We start from the raw sequence: 17981 nt of genomic DNA, 5'->3' as shown, positions 1-17981 counted from the left end.
TGCCCCATCCGCAGGCACCACCCCTGCAGCTCCCATTGGAGCACCCCGACGCAGCTTCCAGGAGTGGTGCTGCCCCCAACCCAGTGCCCCGGCTGGTGTGCCGGAGCGGAGCCAAGCCACGTGGTGCGGCCCCCAACCCAGCGCCCCGACTGGAGTGCCAGAGCGGGACAAGCCCCACAACCCTGCTCTCCAGCAGGAGCTCTCGGGCTGGCTTAAAACAGCTCGCGGGCCGGATCGGGCCCACGGGCCGTAGTTTGCCCACCCCTGAACTAGAACCTAGTGCAGTCTGTGGAGCAAAGATTTACTACACTCCTTGCAAGGAACACTAAATATCTGAGCTACTACGCTCTGGAATGACTGAATTTTCCAGCGGTCTATGTATGTAACTCTAAGCAATTCACTGTGCACTAATCCAACATGGAAATGATTGTGCCATATATATGGAGCCACTCACTGTCAAAATGGAAGGAAAAAGCAGGCTAATTCTCCTCACATTCCTATTAAAGATGTAAAACATAATAGATAACCTCATTTTTTCATGAAACCATGTATGTAGGGGAGGATCTTGATGTAAACTGGAGATAGGCTTTGTTGGAACATTATACCTTTTCTGTGCATTTTTACTGGTGTTTTGGCCATTCTGACTAGTTTGCTCTCCCATGAAGAGGAAAATAATGGGAGCCTCTTGGTGGTTATTAACTAAACACTGTTTAGTTTGGTGGCAAAAGATATTGGACCTAATTCAGCAACTGCTTATAACAGTTCTACATGGGTATTAATTTTCTGACATCAGGAATTACTCCTCTTTTGTACCACTGTGATAGTGGACTTCAGACTACTGAGTTCAAATCCTATTATAACTGTACTGTTAAAAACAAAATAAAAATGGCAGGCAAGCCTTGTAGGAAAGGTGCCATCAGTGCTACAAGCAATAGTGAATTTGAATCGTCTCACCTGGAACATATTGCCCATCGAGTAATCAAGTGAGATGATGACATCCACGTTCCTCTCTGGCTTGAGAAGCGGTGGGCAACTGGTGTTAATGAAATAGCCAACATCTATTAGGCAGAGATGTTTCTCCCGTGGAGTCAGTTTGTTAGGGGATATATCCAGCACAGTGTCTGAAAGATAACTGCATTTTAATCACTGTATCACTAGGAACAATGGACTATTTTCTAAGAACAAGAAAAAACAAAAAGACAAGAGAGTATTAAGTGGTATCTTGCAGTAATTTTAATACTGTTGTAACATGCTTTTCAACTCCTCATAATTGCCTCCTGAGGTTACGTTCCCTCTATATCTGACCCCTCAACTAGTTTCTTTTAATACTACTCTTCACAACATAACGTCTAGAGTAGTTTTCTCCTGTCTCGCCTTCCTACCTCTTCTCCATTCTCTGTTTTAATATATCACATGGGAGAGAATGTCTTTTGAACTTTTGCTTTTGCAATCTCAGAACAAGAGATCCTTCTCTCTGCTTGAAAATCAGAATGTAACCTGTCTAGTGTAATTCTCAAATCCAAATATTTGCAAGTTACCTTTTCTTGCATTCTTATGTTTCTAACAGCAACAAAATATCATAGTTCAAATGTATAGCATCTCTTATCCAAGGATCTTATAGTACTTATGAAAATTAATTAAGCCTCACTATTCCTAAAAAGTAGGTAAATATTACTAGATGGATTTTACAGATGGGTAAACTGAGGCATGCAGAGATATAAGGCCCAGATCCTGATATCTTGAGTAGCACATCACTCCACCAGTAGTTCAGTCCATTTGGCTTCCCCATTCTAAGTCTATTACCATTCCCTGGTGGTAAATGCCATTATCTTACTCCCTGGGAGTAAGGCACTATTCAGCATGAGAAAGGATATCAGAATATGATCCTAAATGATTTGCCCAGGGTCACAAAATGAAAGACTGGCAAAGCCAGGAACAGAACCCTGGAGCCCTGACTAGTTTGTAGTCAGAAGCAGGAGTTAACAGCTAGATCACACAGCTGCTTTATGTAATTTTTAGTATATTTCATTTCTGCTGACCTGTCTGCCATAGAAACATACAATAGAGTTGATTTAAAATATGTATAATAACTGTAAGGTGTTCCACATTTTGGAATGCATCTTTGACAGCATCTTGAAGTAATAACTTATGTTTCCATATCCCACTGTTAAAATTAGCAAATAATTCTGTAAAAATGTAACATTCACGGCTGCTAGGAATTCAAGATCCTGATTTAATGAGGCAAAGTCACTTGCTGATTCACACACCAAAAACAGGAAGGGGGTTTACGTTTCAGTTCCTTTTGGTTGGGTGTATATTATTAATTTAAAATTCCACCCCCAACCCAAACCCCCATCTGCATATCACTGTGTTGAAAGTGTCCTGTACTTACTTTTCACTGGAAATCTGAATTAAAGTAAGCACTTCATTGGGAGAGTCCCCTCTTATATATTCAAACTCAAAAAGAGCTTTAAATAAATCTTTCCCATTAAAATCCCTCAAGGGAGTCAACTGGAGTCATTAATTATTTCACAGTGTGAAATTCCCTGTTCTCATTTCACAAATTTACCACAGCAAAAATGAGGCCATTCATGAGCTCTCTTCTTCCCTCTCCAACCACCACCTGGCTGATAAAAAAGTCGAGTTAAACCCAGGCCTGAGGTTTCAGGTAGGTCTCATCTAAAGAAAACTCTTTAAAATAAAATAAACTGCACCTAGAAAGCCTACCCTTATAACTCATAACACTCACATAGTTTGGTGAACTAGGGGTCACCAAATGAAATTAATAGGCAGCAGGTTTAAAAGAAACAAAAGGAAGTTTTTTTTCACACAGCGCACATTCAACCTGTGGAACTCCTTGCCAGAGGATGTTGTGAAGGCCAAGCCCATAACAGGGTTCAAAAAAGAACTAGATAAGTTCATGGAGGATAGGTCCATCAATGGCTATTAGCCAGGATGGGCAGGGATGGTGTTGCTAGCCTCTGTTTGCCAGAAGCTGGGAATGGGCAACAGGGGAGGGATCACTTGATGATGACCTGTTCTGTTCATTCCCTCTAGGGCACCTGGCATTGGCCACTGTTGGAAGACCGGATACTGGGCTAGATGGACCTTTGGTCTGACCCAGTAGGGCCAGTCTTATGTTCTTATATCATTCCTGCACATGTAGATGACCTCTCCTCCTGCCTCTGTTCTAAAAATGGGCTCTTGGACCTAACCTTTTATTGGCTTCACTGAAGTAGCAAAAAGAGGTTGCAACACCTGATCAATTGTTCACTCTTCCTACAACAGACTGCGTGCTTTCCTCCATGCCGCGTCTTATGCATGGGACACCTTCCCTGAACTAATCTGCAAGGCTACTATGCTCTCCTCCTGCAAATCCCTCCTCAAGACCCATTCCTACTAGGTTGCCTTCACAAATATTCCAGCTGATGATGCTCTTGATACTGTTTATTTGATTGTATGTTTTATCCCTCTCCCCCCACACTTCAGATGTTGCTGGTTTTCTTAGGATGTGAGCTCTTTGGGACAGGGACTCTCTCATGTTGTGCATTTGGAAAACACCTAGCACGTTGTGGGCTCTACCTGAATCCAACTGACAACAGCAGCAGAAGGATCTGCCACTGCCAGCAAGGCTGAGGGTACAATGGCAGCCAGAGTTGGACAGGTGGGAGCCAGAACCTGCAAGGAGCTTGGAGGTACACAGGGGTCAACCTCATCCTCTTGCCTGCGTTCCAGGGATAAGGTCCCAGAGTGGCTGGTTCACCAGGCACAAAGGCAGCATATACGGGCAGATTCATATTTTCAGCCGACCCATTCACTCATCTCTAACACATAATGACTTGTTACGTTTTTGTTATTGCCATTAGTCATATCCCTTGACCTGAGATGATACCTCAAAAGTGCAGCTAATGTTTAGTTGCAGTTACCTTTCCATTCAATAAATCCTTTCTGTTGGAGATAGTCCTTGTAAAATTCTAGGCCTCTCAAGAAGTTATGAGTCTCTTCCAGTAGTGGGCGGGTGGTTAGAATGTCATTAAAGATTTCGCAAAGGTTCCCTGATATGGAACATGGAGACTTGATGACAATGGAAGAGTCATCAGAAGCATTATTTTCTCTACCTGGGAAATAGAAAAAGGAGGGTAAGAGAGAACTTTGACAAAGAATATGGAATGTTCCTTTCTTGGGCTCATCACCCTCTCTGTCTACTTCGTGGGTCAACGCTCTTCTTGTTTCTTTGTCTGTGCACCTCTCTCTCTCTCTCTCTCTCTCTCTCTCACACACACACACACACACACACACACACACACACACACACTTTAATGAAACAGTTGATCATATTTGATTCTTTTTTATTTAAAGAACAATTTCCAACTTCTAGTCTTTCAAATGACATGCTTGCTTCATAGCCCTGCTGACAGCCTGACATCACCAATTGCCCCACCCTTTGCATAGTCACAGTTGAAGTGGACTAGTGGTTTGAGAGCAAAATTAAAACTAATCAAAACATTTTAAATTAGCACTTAAATATGGCTGGGTTCAACAGGATGAGATTGGAAGGGTCACCAGGTGAATGGAAAGGTGAGTGATAAGTTGTTTTTGGCTAGTAGGATGATACTAGCACTTTAGGATTCTTGGTCCTATTTGATTTTGGTCCTATTTTGATCTTTACAAGAGTTTCCATTTCAATTGTTTAAAAGACACAAAAATAAGGCAAGGGCAGTGCTACTGACCCAGCGCCATTACCGAATATGAAACAATGGCAACACAATATTGGTCAGCTGAGGAAGAGGCAGACAAAAGGTTACACTGTAATATACTGGTATCAGAGTCCTACATGGCCTCCGTGCAGAATGAACTCATTTCTGTCACAAGGGGAAGACTCCCATACTATCACAATGCTATCGGAGTAAATCTGATATAAGTGAAAATCATACTGGGGGATCCACTGGTAACCACAGTGGAATGACAGAATACAAGTAATGCACTGGTGTTTAGAGAGTTTGTGAGGGTTCATTAGCAGAAGTAGGAGAAATGTATCTTCTCCTAATCCTCTCCTTGATAATGGGAACTACGTGGTCAGTTAACGCAAGAATATATGTTGATCTTAAAACGCTTTAAACTCTTACCCATATCTACCATGTCTTTGGCCCAGTGGTCCCAGAATTCATCTGAATTTGAGGACCAGTATAAGCAATCCAGCAAATTCCGAGTAAAAACATTAGTCCAGATACCTGCAAGTCCAACCACATGAGAGAAACACCATATCAGCTCAAGTTAACCAGTGGTTTATCTCATCTGGATAAAAATGTCATGAATTTTTACTTACAAGAACCCATGTTGAGTATAATTAAGTAGTCTGAGTTGATTGTGCTGTAACATAGTGCCCTAGATAAAATAGCAAATCTGGGACTTCGGCTACAAAGATTGGCAGAGCTCAGACAAGAAAAGCTCCTCCTCAGATGCTGGTGAACATTGCATTCTCTCACTCTACTGGAGGGCAGCAAAGTACAGACTTCACCCACCCAAAAGAGCTCTTCTAATGCCCATGTGTATTAGTGGAGATAGAGGGTATAATATTGACAAAAAGGTGTGATGAAGCAGAATGAACCTAAGACCCTTCTGTGAACTGGTCTTTGGGTCAGTAATAGACCAGCAGAGCACAATGTAGTGAATCTATTATTAGTAACATCTGCTAAGGGTGTAGCTGTTGTTGCTCTTTCCATCGGGCTGAAGAGAGTGAGAGGGCACCAGCAGGGGAAGATTTGGGGGTGGATGCTAGGATGGCAGTTGGGAGGCATGGGGCACAGAAGCAAGGTGTCTGGGACTGTGGGAGCAGCCTGGTGTTGAAGGCAGTTGAGGAACAGCATTGAGCTCCACCAGGTGTGAGGGCTAATAAGGCCTTAGCAACAGAAGCAAATACGGAGCTTGCCTCAGCTGTGGCACATCTAGCATGGTTCCAGGTACTGTTTCAAGAGAGATGGCTACCACAGCACTGCAGAGACCCCACAGGGGCAGCATTTACTATGTAAATGAGACCCAGAGACATCTGCTGCTCCCCAACAGCGCGCTTTTCTCTTGCATGAAATCACCAGCACCCAAGAGGGAGTTATCTAATCAAGTGTTATTACTTCTATTTATAAATGAAGGCATGTATCTGTTCAATGGGAATTTGACAGGTACAGGATCAGATTGTGAGGACTTGTGTAGGTGTATTGGGGTGCAAGGAGTTCCCACTTCTTGTGCCCTCAATGCAGGGTTTGTTCCCTCCATGCACACACATAAGAGGCCAAACTCAATCATGGTGCGACTGCCAGTGTTGCCATCTCTTGCAATGAGAGTAAGACAGTTTTAGCCCCTAGTGGAGCCAGTTAGTGATGCCAGAAGCTCCTGCCCTTGCATGGATTTCAGCCCTGCTTAAAGGGGGGGGAGAAACCCGTTCTGATTGGCTGCCTTCCCCACATGCCTGCCTCCTGGGGAAGAGCAACCAATGATGGCTCTCTCCCCTCAAGAGTCAAGAGGAGTTTGGGGGTAGGGCAGGGGAAAGTTGACACCATTGTCACAGGAGAGGAGGGAGCAGAAAGACCCCAGCAGCTCAGGGTGACTCTGCTTCCTCCTCCCTTCCCATGAAAAATGGATTGGCTCTGTTGGCTGCTCCTCCCCCTCCATCCCTGTGCCACCAGGTCTGGGAAAGGGGTGAAGAATCCCTGGAGCTGCAGGAGGACCAGAGGTAGACAGATGGGCAAGGGGCAGATGTAGGAATGGTGGGACAGAAGTGATGAGGGGCTGGGAATGCATCACTAATTGGTGGTCTATGGGATGGGCAGGTGTGGGGGCTGGTAGGGGAGAATGGACGTGGGGGCTGGTAAGTACATAATTCATTTCTGGGCTGGGGGGTGGGTAGATGTGGGGCTGCAGGGCACAGAATTAATTATTTTGAAATTTGGGATTTGAGGAAAAGCTGGATCTCTGCGAGAGCCAAAACCAGCCAACTCTGTATTTGGAAGAGTTGGCAACTCTGATCGTGTCAGTGGGGGAGGGGGCAGGGGGAGTTCAAAAATTAAAAGATAGATCAAAAACACAATATAATTTTTTTAAACTCTCATTATTTTAGGGAGACCGAATCATGATTTTTGAACTTTTGAGGTTGGCAGTACTCGACTCCATTGGATCTGGGTAAATTTGATCCTAGGAGTCTGGCTGTTTAGGACTGCAATATATAGGCCAGTGGCTAGCCAGTGCCACATTTATGTTCTCTATGGTGTTTTCATTAGGCTATATTCCATGAATAATAGGTCACCTTCCAGAAAGCAGATCCGAGACTCTGGGAGTTTCTTCACCAACCTCCCCATGAAGAACTCACTGTCAAAATTTTCTGATCGAATGAAGGCTCCGTATTTCTGGAATCCCACCTCGTAAGGTGAGAACTCCACCCATTCTACAAAAGGATTGACACACAAGGTTTTTATTATAATGCTAAGAGAGTAGGAAAAGAAAATGAGACTTACGCAGATGGATAAAGCAATTCACAAATCGAACAATTTTGTTCCTCCCAGCTCCTCTGTGCTGACAGTAGCTTGTATATGATAAGCCCTACTACCCTCTTCATTAACATTTGGAGCTGATGTACATGGAGACTAAATTGGTTTCTCATCTCAGGAGAATATTGTCTCTCCAGATAAGAGTTGAGAGACCCACTGATGAAGCCCTGGGTGGAAGCCCAGGATTGAATGAATCTGGATACTCTGACATAGAGGCCAATTGGTGCCAACTGGCAACAGGTTCACTGTTGTGTAACAGCGACTCCTAACAGGCCTGACAAACTCATTACCCCAACACACTGCTTTCATGGTATTTATCCATAAACCACGTCATGTAAGATCTTACATGAAAACCAGGATCATGCTGATCATTAATATTATTGTGAAATGTCTGTGTGGCTATTATGTAAAAAGTTGCGTATGCATAATGAAAACATGCTCCTAACGTCTGAATCAAAGTATGGTTGACAAATGGTTTTTTTTCCAGACAAAGGGTATATATCCACCTATCTATCTTGGTTCACGTGTAGCATTGTAAGTCAACACAATTGAAGCCCTATTTACATATAAAGTCAACAGGGAGATGGAAAGTCAACAGGGAGGCAAGACATCAGAGACTGAACCACAGGGAGTTGTCCTGACTCTGGGGACAAACGATGAACTTTGGGGATATAAGGAGAAGGCAAAAGGACACCCCTTGATCCTGCACTTGCGGAAGGCAATGCAGTTACATTTGTGAAAATGGGATCCCAACCTGCCCTGGTTGGAAACACGGTAAAGAACATTTAGGTGACATAAGACTGCTTTTAGACTGATGGTTACTCTGTTAAAGTTAAGTTTAGTCTCTAGAAAGCAGGTATTGATTTTGTTTTATATGTAACCTTTCTGTTTCCATTATCCTTACTCACTATCTCTTAAATCTTAACCTTTGATAATAAACTTAAGATAGATTGTTTTCACTATAAATCTCAGTGCTGTGATGTTATACAAGAACTGGTCCTGGGTTGAATCAGACAAGCTGCTATGCACATGGTTCCCTTGGGGACAGAATACCTAGTATTTCTGTGAGTGTTCAGTGGATAAGGGCTGGACTCTACAATGAAATGATTCAAATGGGGGGTCAGGGACTGGGGTGAACCTATTGTTAAGCTGCAAGGCAAAGTATAGCCCACGGGAGACTGTTTTGGCGCTTAACAAGGTGACTCACATTCCTGAGCATGCTGAGAACCATCACAGATGCTAAGGCCAAGATTTTCAAAAAATGTGCGCCTAACATTGGACTTCAAAGCCCAGATTCAGGCTTCTAAATAAGATCAGATCATTGCCTGTTTAGATATTTATATGGCCCTCCTCACAGTAGTATCCAAGGGCAGTAGAGAAGTACTCTCCTGATTTTACAGATGGGGAACTAAAACACAAGGTACATTAAAATAACAGGAGTACTTGTGGCACCTTAGAGACTAACAAATTTATTAGAGCATAAGCTTTCGTGGGCTACAACCCACTTCTTCGGATGCATATAGCTATATGCATCCGAAGAAGTGGGTTGTAGCCCACGAAAGCTTATGCTCTAATAAATTTGTTAGTCTCTAAGGTGCCACAAGTACTCCTGTTATTTTTGCGGATACAGACTAACACGGCTGCTACTCTGAAAGGTACATTAAGTGATTTGCCCAAGGTTACACAAAGTCTGTGGCTCAGCTGGAAACTACACTCCAGTCTCCTGAGTCTACATCCAAGTTCCCTGTCCATGTCCAAGTGCCCTATCCACTAAATCATCTCCTCTCATCTTCAAAAGTAATGAGCACCCAGCAGTTCCCAGGTAAGGACACATTCCTTTCTCACTCCAGTAAAAGGTGAACCTTCCAGAACTGGTGCTGAGCAGGAGGGGATTTTTTCCCTTCTCAAAATCTCTTTAGCCTCTCTGACCCATAAGGAACTGAATTCAGAAACACGGGTAAAGCTTGGAACACTTACCTCTAAATTTAAAAGTGCTGATTTGTTCCGCTTTGACATTGAGGATTGCATAGAGAGGCAAGGGATTCTGACCCTGATCCACAGCCTTGCGCTGGTCTGAGAGTTTACTCTCCTCTGGCTAATGAAGGAGACACAAAATATCACAAAGAGCATAAGGAAAATTGAAACAAACAATCTGAAATGCAGTAAGAAGAAGCTGCCAACAGTCTACCTGGGCAGCATAAATAGATGTGTTAATACCAAATGCATGAATCTATTGGACGTATTTTCAGAAGTGGCCTCCAAATCTCTGCCTGGATTTCTGCCTGGATTTTTTTGACACCAGGTAACATTTTCAAAAGCATCTGAGTGATTTAGGCACCTAACTCCTATTGACCTTTAATGAGGCAGAGGCAAATTTGCAGAAGTTATTAGTGATTTTGTTGACTCCGTTTTTGAGTGCCCAACTGCAGACACCTTTAAAGGCGGCTGATTTTCAGAGGATGGTTGCTCAGCACCTTTCGAAAATCAGTTGGGCACTCAAAAACTGAGGCACTCAAAATCACTAGATGCTTTGGAAAATCTTAAGTCACCTTTGAACATAGGACTTAGGCACTTTGGTGAACTTTATCCACCTCTATTTCTGAACAGTTATATTTTAGGAGACTATATGTTTGCACGCACCCACATTGTCATTAAAGGCTCAAAGAAACAGAGAAATCATTTTCCTTAGCTATGGCATAGCAGGTACATGCTCCAGGAAGCACTGTACGTACCTCATCATGTAAAAACGCTTCCTGAACAAGTGACCACAGCTCTGTAAAAGATGAGATATGTCCTCCTTTTGCCCTCTTAATCATCTCTTTGTGATAATATTTAAGATGCTCCATGGAAATAACATTCATCTTGCACTTCATCACCTGTTTCTTTGCTAGACTGATTGGCCCTTCCAGAGTTTTCTGTGACCAGTCGGCATTTTTGTACAGGTTGGTCATGGTCCTGAAGCAAAGCGGTGATGTTAACAAAACAAGAATTGGTTTAATAATAAAAACACATTACATTTACCTAGTGTCTTCCACTCAAGGACATCAAGGCACTTTACAAACTTTGATGAATTAAACCTCACAACACTTCTATGAAGCAGGTGAGAATTATTTATGGATGTTCTTGGTTTACAGTATTCAGATCCAGATCCAGTGTTCCTTGAAGAGCTTGGGGGTGTTTGGATCTGAGGGCTTGGATTGGGCCCCGTGTCCAGAATTGCTATTCCTATTTTGCCGATGGAGAAACCCGGAGAGTTGTTAAGCATTTGCTCCTAACCCCTTGGACTCAGTGCAGGGTTTATACTGACTGCACTGGGAGCAGGATTCCTGTCCTAAATACATCTGGTTGGAACATTTATGACAAAAATGAAATTTTCACTGCAATATGCTGTTTCAGCAAAGCCAAAACGTTTCATGAAGCCATATCAGTTTTTCTGGTTTTCATCAGGAAGGAGAAGAAAGAAAGTGAGACAGAGAGTGTGCTTTCTTATAGCCTATAGCCTGGTTAGGGCACTGGCCTGCATTGTGGGAGACCCCGGTTCAAAGTCCCTGCCTGATTCAGTGTGATCTGGGATGAAAAACTGTTCTAACTTAGGCAGAACTGGGACTTGAACCTGGGTCTCCCAAGCCAGTGACCTAAACACTCCACCGCCTAAAAATAAATAAATAAATAAATAAAAAATCAGGTTTCAATCCAAAAACAGACATTTCAATATAATTCCATTTTCACAAAAATCGTCAAAAAGTTTTGCTTTTGTTCCAGCACAGAATGACACCAAATTTCAAAACCTCAAAAGTTTCTGCAAAACAGAACTGTCATCCTGTGGTCAGCTCCAATCCTAAGTGACTTCCCCAACTTTACCAAAGAGTCAGTGGCAGAGCCAGGATTGGAAGCCTCTGTTTATATACATGACTTAGGCTATGTCTACGCTACCGTGGTAAGTCGACCTCAGTTACGCAACTCCAGATACGTGAATAACATAGCTGGAGTCAATTTAGTTTCGGTTGATTTACTGCAGTGTCTACACTACACTAGGTCGATGGGAGACACTCTCTCGTCAACTTACCTTACTCTTCTCGTTCCAGGTGGAGTAACCAGGGTTGACCAGAGAGCGATCTGCAGTCGATTTAGCGGGTCTTCACTAGACCCACTAAATTGACCCCCAGTGCATCAATCGTTGGCGCATCAATCCGGCAGTAGTGTAACCATAGCCTTAGGCTGGGAATATACAAAAGTGATGGGGAAGAGCAGAGAGTATCTCTGTGTGAGGGCAAGTAGAACCTCCTAAGGCTTTCTACAATTATTTGTGTTCTTTTAGAAGAGAGGGGTTGAAAAAGAGACAAAACTTGGAGAGATTTAGCAGTCCTAAACTGAAATTGTTTTAAAAGCCAACTCCAAGTTTTAGCAATGGACTAGGAGCATTCAAGAACATGAAGGATCTAAACAAGTTACAAGCATTTGTCACTGCATTGTCAAATGTCAGAGTCACAGCCATTCTGGAGCTGTAATTAAAAATAAATAAATAAAGCCCCTCTCTTGTCCTCACCATGTTGAGCCAGAAGTACCAGTGAGATAGGTAGCACAGTCCAAGAGATTCAGCTTCTGGAGACCTAAGAGGTGGCCATACATTGCTGACATTGCCCTGACACTTCCTCCTGTTGCCATGACAGCTATCACTGGGATCTGTTGAAAACAAACATTAACCTTAACATTTAGCTACCTGCCTACCCAGAAAAGACAACTGAAGATCTGGGGTTGGAGTCAGAGGATATTCTCGGAGAAAGCTTAAATAGAGCCAATGTTTAGTCAGTCCTCAGGAGAGTCATCTTATTCATTGATGTTAGTGAGGAGTGAACCTCAAAAGGTATGTGGGTTCCATTAGTCTCAACTGAACCCTAAAAAAGTTTAAAATTTTGAATAAACATGCAAAGTCTCCTCCTTCTCCTCACCCATTATCAGTGGCACTGTGATGATTTATACCAGATAAGAATTTGTCCCTTAGCATCAAGAAAATTTTTAAAAGATCTAATAATGAAAGAATTCAAGGAAGTCATGGTCTGCTTAGTGAGGTAAGAGCAAGAGGTGCGGAGGAGGGAGAGAAACAATACATTCATCAAATGAAATTATTCTTTATTAATTATTTACTTAACTCTAACAAAAACACATCTAGAAAGGGAAGTGTTAAATTCAAAATTCATCCTGGTTCTTAGCAGCAAAGCAGATACTGTGGAATAACAAGAATTTTTTGTGAAAAATCAAAACCAGAAAAATTTCAATTCAGAAGTGCAGGCAGGACGTCTTATGGGAGTTGAATTTCTGGGGCCTCATGCCCCCATTCTCCTCTATGGACCAGGGTCCCTGGCTGGACTACACTTCCCATTTTCGGCCAGCTCTAATATTAAAGCTGGACATACAAGGCAGCATTTTTAAACACTACTTAGTGTGCATAATTCCAAGATCCTTAATCATTTTTAAATACGGCACTTTGGGGTTCTGTTTCAGCTCCATTAAAATCAATGGATTTGCCTGCAACATAGAAAGGCTGAAGATGAAATTCACTGGGAACCGCACAGATTCAGACTCACCATATCTGAAATATATTTTCCTCTCCCATAACCTCACCCCAGTCACAGGACTGACTGACTCACAAACCTCATGCTCATGCAGATCTCTCCTCAGCTGAAGAACCTTTTTCAAGGCACTAGCAACCACCTTCTTCCTTTTCTGCAAGAAATCTTGCTCCTCTTCACACAGATTGTACCCTAAACGCACATCTAGACTTTCTGGGCTGGAACATACATAATGATATGTAATCACACAGGCCCAGATCAGCTTATTAAAATTTAAACATACATTTTCAGCAACTAAGTTCTATAAAGAATCATGATTCACCATTCAGATTTACAGACACACAAACCAGTCCCACAGCCTCAGAGCAAACAATTGACATTAGCCTCTTCACGCTTTTGCATTGTCTTGAAAACCTTTCTATGTTTTTCACTAGAAAGTCCAGTGAGATGAATGGAATTTCAGCACATATCTGGCAGGACCAGCCTGACAACAAGCTTATTCTCCAAGCATATCTGGTATTTCAGTCATTGAAAGATAGCTAAGCTGGAGAGAAATCTCTTCATGCCTCTAATTAGCTTTGACACCGGCACCCCTGCTATATCTGCTATGCATCTTTTCTGAGATATGGTGACCGGAACCAAACACAGGATTCCATGCGAGGCTGCATGATTGATTGATGGTATTGTAATATACTATGCTCTGTATTTTCTGTTCTTCATGCATCCTAACATTTTACTTTCCCTAGTTAGTGCTCCTTTCTATTGGTTCCACTTGGGCTGGATTTCTTTTTTTTGGAAGATAGCTATTTGCCTTGAATAACCTCTTGAACCTTGCTTTTTAAATGCTATCCGTTTTTTCTAGTGCTTTCCTGCTTCTCTGACTCTGCTGTGGTATGTTTAAGAAGGCTCCATGCTGAGACTAAGGATTTTAATTTTCTCATTCACTTTAGGGCCTTTGCAACTAGGTTCCTCATAGTTTTCAAATTCTCCTTTCTCACTTAATGTCATGGTGTTCATTTATGTTATGATTTTCCCCAAGGATGTTTACTATATTGTGGTCCCTCTTCCAGTGGCTCTACTATAGTGACTTATTGAACTGACTTGTGTGTGTTACTTAGGATTAAGTCAAGAATTGCCTCTCCTCTCAAGTGCTTTAGAATTAGCTGCCCCAAGAAGCCATAAGAACATTATGGAGAAAGAGGATTTCTTACCAATCATTTACTTGGACCTGCAGCTCCAACTTTGTACCCTAAAAGCAAAGAATTACAATATTAAAAAGACGGGTAAGATTTCAATAAATGAACAATGGTGGTTTAGTGAGAGGGACGGTTTTTCACTCCCCATCTCCATGTCTTCTGAGATGAATGGCTTCCCACCCTCCTCCTCTGTTATCCTTGGGAAGGAGAAGGGGAGTAAATAAGCCTATTGCCCCCAACAGATGTTCTAGGCAGCCTAAAGTTTCAGCAGCAGTGGAATTGACAGCATTGTTTCTGGTTCCACTGCCGAATGAGTGGGATAGGCCACCCGCCTCCCTGTGGATGCCCAAATGGAGTGGTGGAGCAGCACGCCAGCCTGAGCAGCAGTACCAGGCTTCCCCTCACACCAAGACAAATGTTGGAGGAAGGGGGCCAGTCAGTCCACTGAAGACCAGGCAGAGGGAGAAGAGATATAAATCACTAGGTCCCACCAAAAGGCTGCTAAAGGTAAGAAAGGAGAAGTCAGGGCCTGCTGAAGAGGGGAACACTGAGACTTCTAGGGATGGGGGGATCCAGAGGGATTCAGAAAGATTTTCATTTTCCCTTCTCCCTGGGAGAACGGCTCCTGAGGGATTAATTTCTTCACTCCTTAGCCTCACCCCAAGCCTGCCATGAGGTTTGGAAGAGGAAGCACAGTCCCCGCTGGCAGAGTAAGAGCAGGAGCGCCGCCAGCTTTTCTGACACCCTAGGCGGCGGAAGGTCCCACCCCGAAATGCCGCCCCCCACAGAGGCAGCGGAAGGTCCTGCCGCCGAAATACCGCCGCGGTCGCCGCTCCCCAAATTGTAGCGCCCTAGGCGATGGCCTGAGTCGCCTAATGGGTTGCGCCGGCCCTGAGTAAGAGGAGATGGTTGGAGTGGCGCTCCTCTAGCGCTGCCTGGTCTATTAGAACTGGAGGAGCAGTCAGCTAGCCAGCTCCAGGGATGATGTCCACAAATGTCAATCAGCCAAACATTTTTAGATTAAGATTAAAAAATATCCAGCTGGCCGGAGAGCACTGCTACTCCTGCTGTTCAGGAAACTTCGTTTTGGGCACACCCACCCATATTCATCATCTTCATAAAGGGATGTCCCAACAGTGCTCAGACCAATAAAACGTCACTACTCTAAAGACGGTGAACTCTCCAAGACAGCACAGAATCTATGAAGCCTCAATAACCTGCTAGTTTTATCCCAGCTTCCTGTCCACCCCACTAGTTTATTGATAAATTAAACAGATTACCAATTGCTATAATGCTTAACAGTTATTTTCCTTTATTCAGTCAACGGACCTTTATCTTTCCTCCCTTCAGCAAAAGTCAATGTAAATGACGACGCACTCACCTTTTCTACAGGAAGGCCTACTTTCACTTTCTGTCCCACAGCAAGTAATGTCAAGGGTATTGTTAAGGGGTCATCTGAATTGTCTTTATTCTCTTCTGTATCTGAAACACACTGGGGGAAGGGGAACTTAACTGTTTTATCTGGAGGCAGGAAACATTTCAAATCTGTTGAACAAATAAGCAGCTCTGATCCACTGTAAATGGGTGGGAGAGTTGTAACAAATGATAACGAAGAGAGGATATTACCTGCAGCCTGGCTTTTAGTATTGGCTCCCAACTCTTTATGCAGTGAAAGCGGAAAGTATCCGAGTCCGTAGTGGTTTTCTGTGTTCCTTCATATGATGCATCCACCGTAAGCACAACATTTTTATTCTCTAGAGAAAATAGATTTATACAGGGAACATGACTGACTCTGGAGTACAACAACCAACAAAGGTGGCACACTTCCTTCTGTGCAGTTTACATCTTTCACACAACCCTTCAGCAGCCAACCAAAAATGGCCAGTAGCCGGTATTCTCATTCAACAAAAGGAAATTTGAGATATATTGGCCTTCCCACCGTTGACTTGGGGGGATCCCCTCCCACTTTTTCCCACCCATGAAAGCATGTGCCACCTTGGTAACTCTATCCCTTTTCCTTAAAGTTAACAGTTAAAATTGAAAGAGGATCGAGGCTGAGAAAGGCAGCTCAGAGACTTTCATTGCACCATATTTTATTGTCATTCAAAGGGCTATTTAGAAACAGTCCTCACTGCGATTTAATGTGTCTGCAGCTGGAAATAGCAGGTTACTAAAAGGGTAGATTTTGTTGCCTGCTACCCTAGCCAGGAAATGGACTCACCTTTCAAATACTTTTTATTCTCCTCCTTGTCCACCTGAACTTCTAAGCAGCAAACTTCACGCGACTGTGAGTGACAATCAGTGAAAGAATGGATGATAAAGAAATCTACTAATGGGGGTGAAGACTGGAGACATGGACAGCTGATGGGTTCTTGTGCAGTTTGTATCATAATCAGAGCATGTATGTCAGCTTCCCACTGTTCCTGATCGAGGTTACTTCAACTATCTTCCCTATAATTTATTCCAATTGATCTCTAATGCATTGTTAATGCTACTGTAGCTCCTTGGGACATTTCAGGGACAACTTATACTAAATCATTAACAAAAGCACATTCAGACAGCATGGCTGGAAAATTTATGGCCAGAAGTCTTACTCCTTATTCAGGAAATGAAGGGGAAAGGGATAAAACATTACTTCAAAAGACAACCCGGGATTGGCAGTTGTAAGGAGAGGTTCCTCAGGAGTGTACGCTGCCAGCAGTTCTTCCACTACTTGGTAGGGTGCAGTTTGTGCTCCCTAGGCACTGGGCCAGCCAAGGGCATACCTTTCAGCAGTTCAAAGTAGCGAAAGTGGGACACAGTGCCACTCAGGTTTGGCCCATCCACCTCTCGTAGATGGACACGGAGAGGCAAACGGGCCAACCCTGACTGGTGCTGTGAGCCAGTGCACCATGTCACATGCCATCAAATGGAGGGATTGGGGCAAAGTGGCCTTCAAGCAAGAGGGGCTTTGAGGGTCAAAGTGAGATCCCTGCGAAATCCAAGACTGTTGGGAGGCATGGCCCAGGAGGATTGGCAGTGTTTCATGTAACACCTGCTGAGTAATAACATGAGAGACTCCAAGCTTGTAAAACTAACTTGGCTGTTTATTAAGAGAGGCTGCAACTGCAGCTAGCATTCCAACCACGTGCATGCCAAGAGACTCCCAGGTGCCTCCTCCAAATTCTTCCCTCCTGCAACCTGTGCTCCTCCCTCCAAGTTCCATGCAGGTTGCTACAGGAAACAGCCTCGCCTTCACTCCACCCCCACTTAAGGCTAATGCCAATGCACAGTACCTACATGCCTCAGCCACATTGTGGCTGGCCTTTGAAGAGGGCAAGAAAAAATATTTGCACCCTCCCTATCCTTGTGATGCTATACATGACCCAAAGTAAACAGAATAAAGGCTCTCATGGTGAAGACTTTCTAGCAGATCTAGAAAGAAACACTGTCTAGGAAACCCTGCTGATCTGGGTCACTGCTGCCTTTACAAACCATATATGGGACAAAATCCTAAACTCATTTAAGTCAATGATAGTTTTCCCATCAACTTGCCAGGATGTCATGCATGTTTTGGAATATTTATTTGTGCATGGAGAATGCAATGCTGAAAACACACCAGACAGGAATCCCTACTTCATTTCTTTCTTTCTTTTAAACCCATGCTACTACTTATCATTTTGACTTATTTCCTCTGT

The 17981-nt window shown here is 43.3% G+C and overlaps 1 protein-coding gene across 1 annotated transcript in view; it reads right to left on the bottom strand.

Moving 5' to 3' along the window:
- LOC135877749 (cytosolic phospholipase A2 beta-like) overlaps positions 1–17981 on the bottom strand; it is a 37992-nt gene that overhangs the window by 5639 nt on the left and 14372 nt on the right. The window contains exons 5-16 of the mRNA XM_065403302.1: positions 16526–16649; positions 15931–16058; positions 15686–15796; positions 14320–14357; positions 13191–13326; positions 12085–12221; positions 10271–10493; positions 9516–9633; positions 7298–7435; positions 5127–5231; positions 3927–4118; positions 955–1121 (exon numbers count right to left, since the gene is read on the bottom strand). Coding sequence (XP_065259374.1) covers positions 955–1121; positions 3927–4118; positions 5127–5231; positions 7298–7435; positions 9516–9633; positions 10271–10493; positions 12085–12221; positions 13191–13326; positions 14320–14357; positions 15686–15796; positions 15931–16058; positions 16526–16649 — 1617 coding nt within the window. The remainder of the gene's footprint in view (positions 1–954; positions 1122–3926; positions 4119–5126; positions 5232–7297; positions 7436–9515; positions 9634–10270; positions 10494–12084; positions 12222–13190; positions 13327–14319; positions 14358–15685; positions 15797–15930; positions 16059–16525; positions 16650–17981) is intronic.

Source organism: Emys orbicularis, chromosome 4, assembly GCF_028017835.1.
Source record: "Emys orbicularis isolate rEmyOrb1 chromosome 4, rEmyOrb1.hap1, whole genome shotgun sequence".
Lineage (NCBI taxonomy): Eukaryota > Metazoa > Chordata > Testudines > Emydidae > Emys > Emys orbicularis.
Note: the sequence above shows the minus strand (reverse complement) of the source record. Positions and strands in the feature narration are given on the sequence as shown.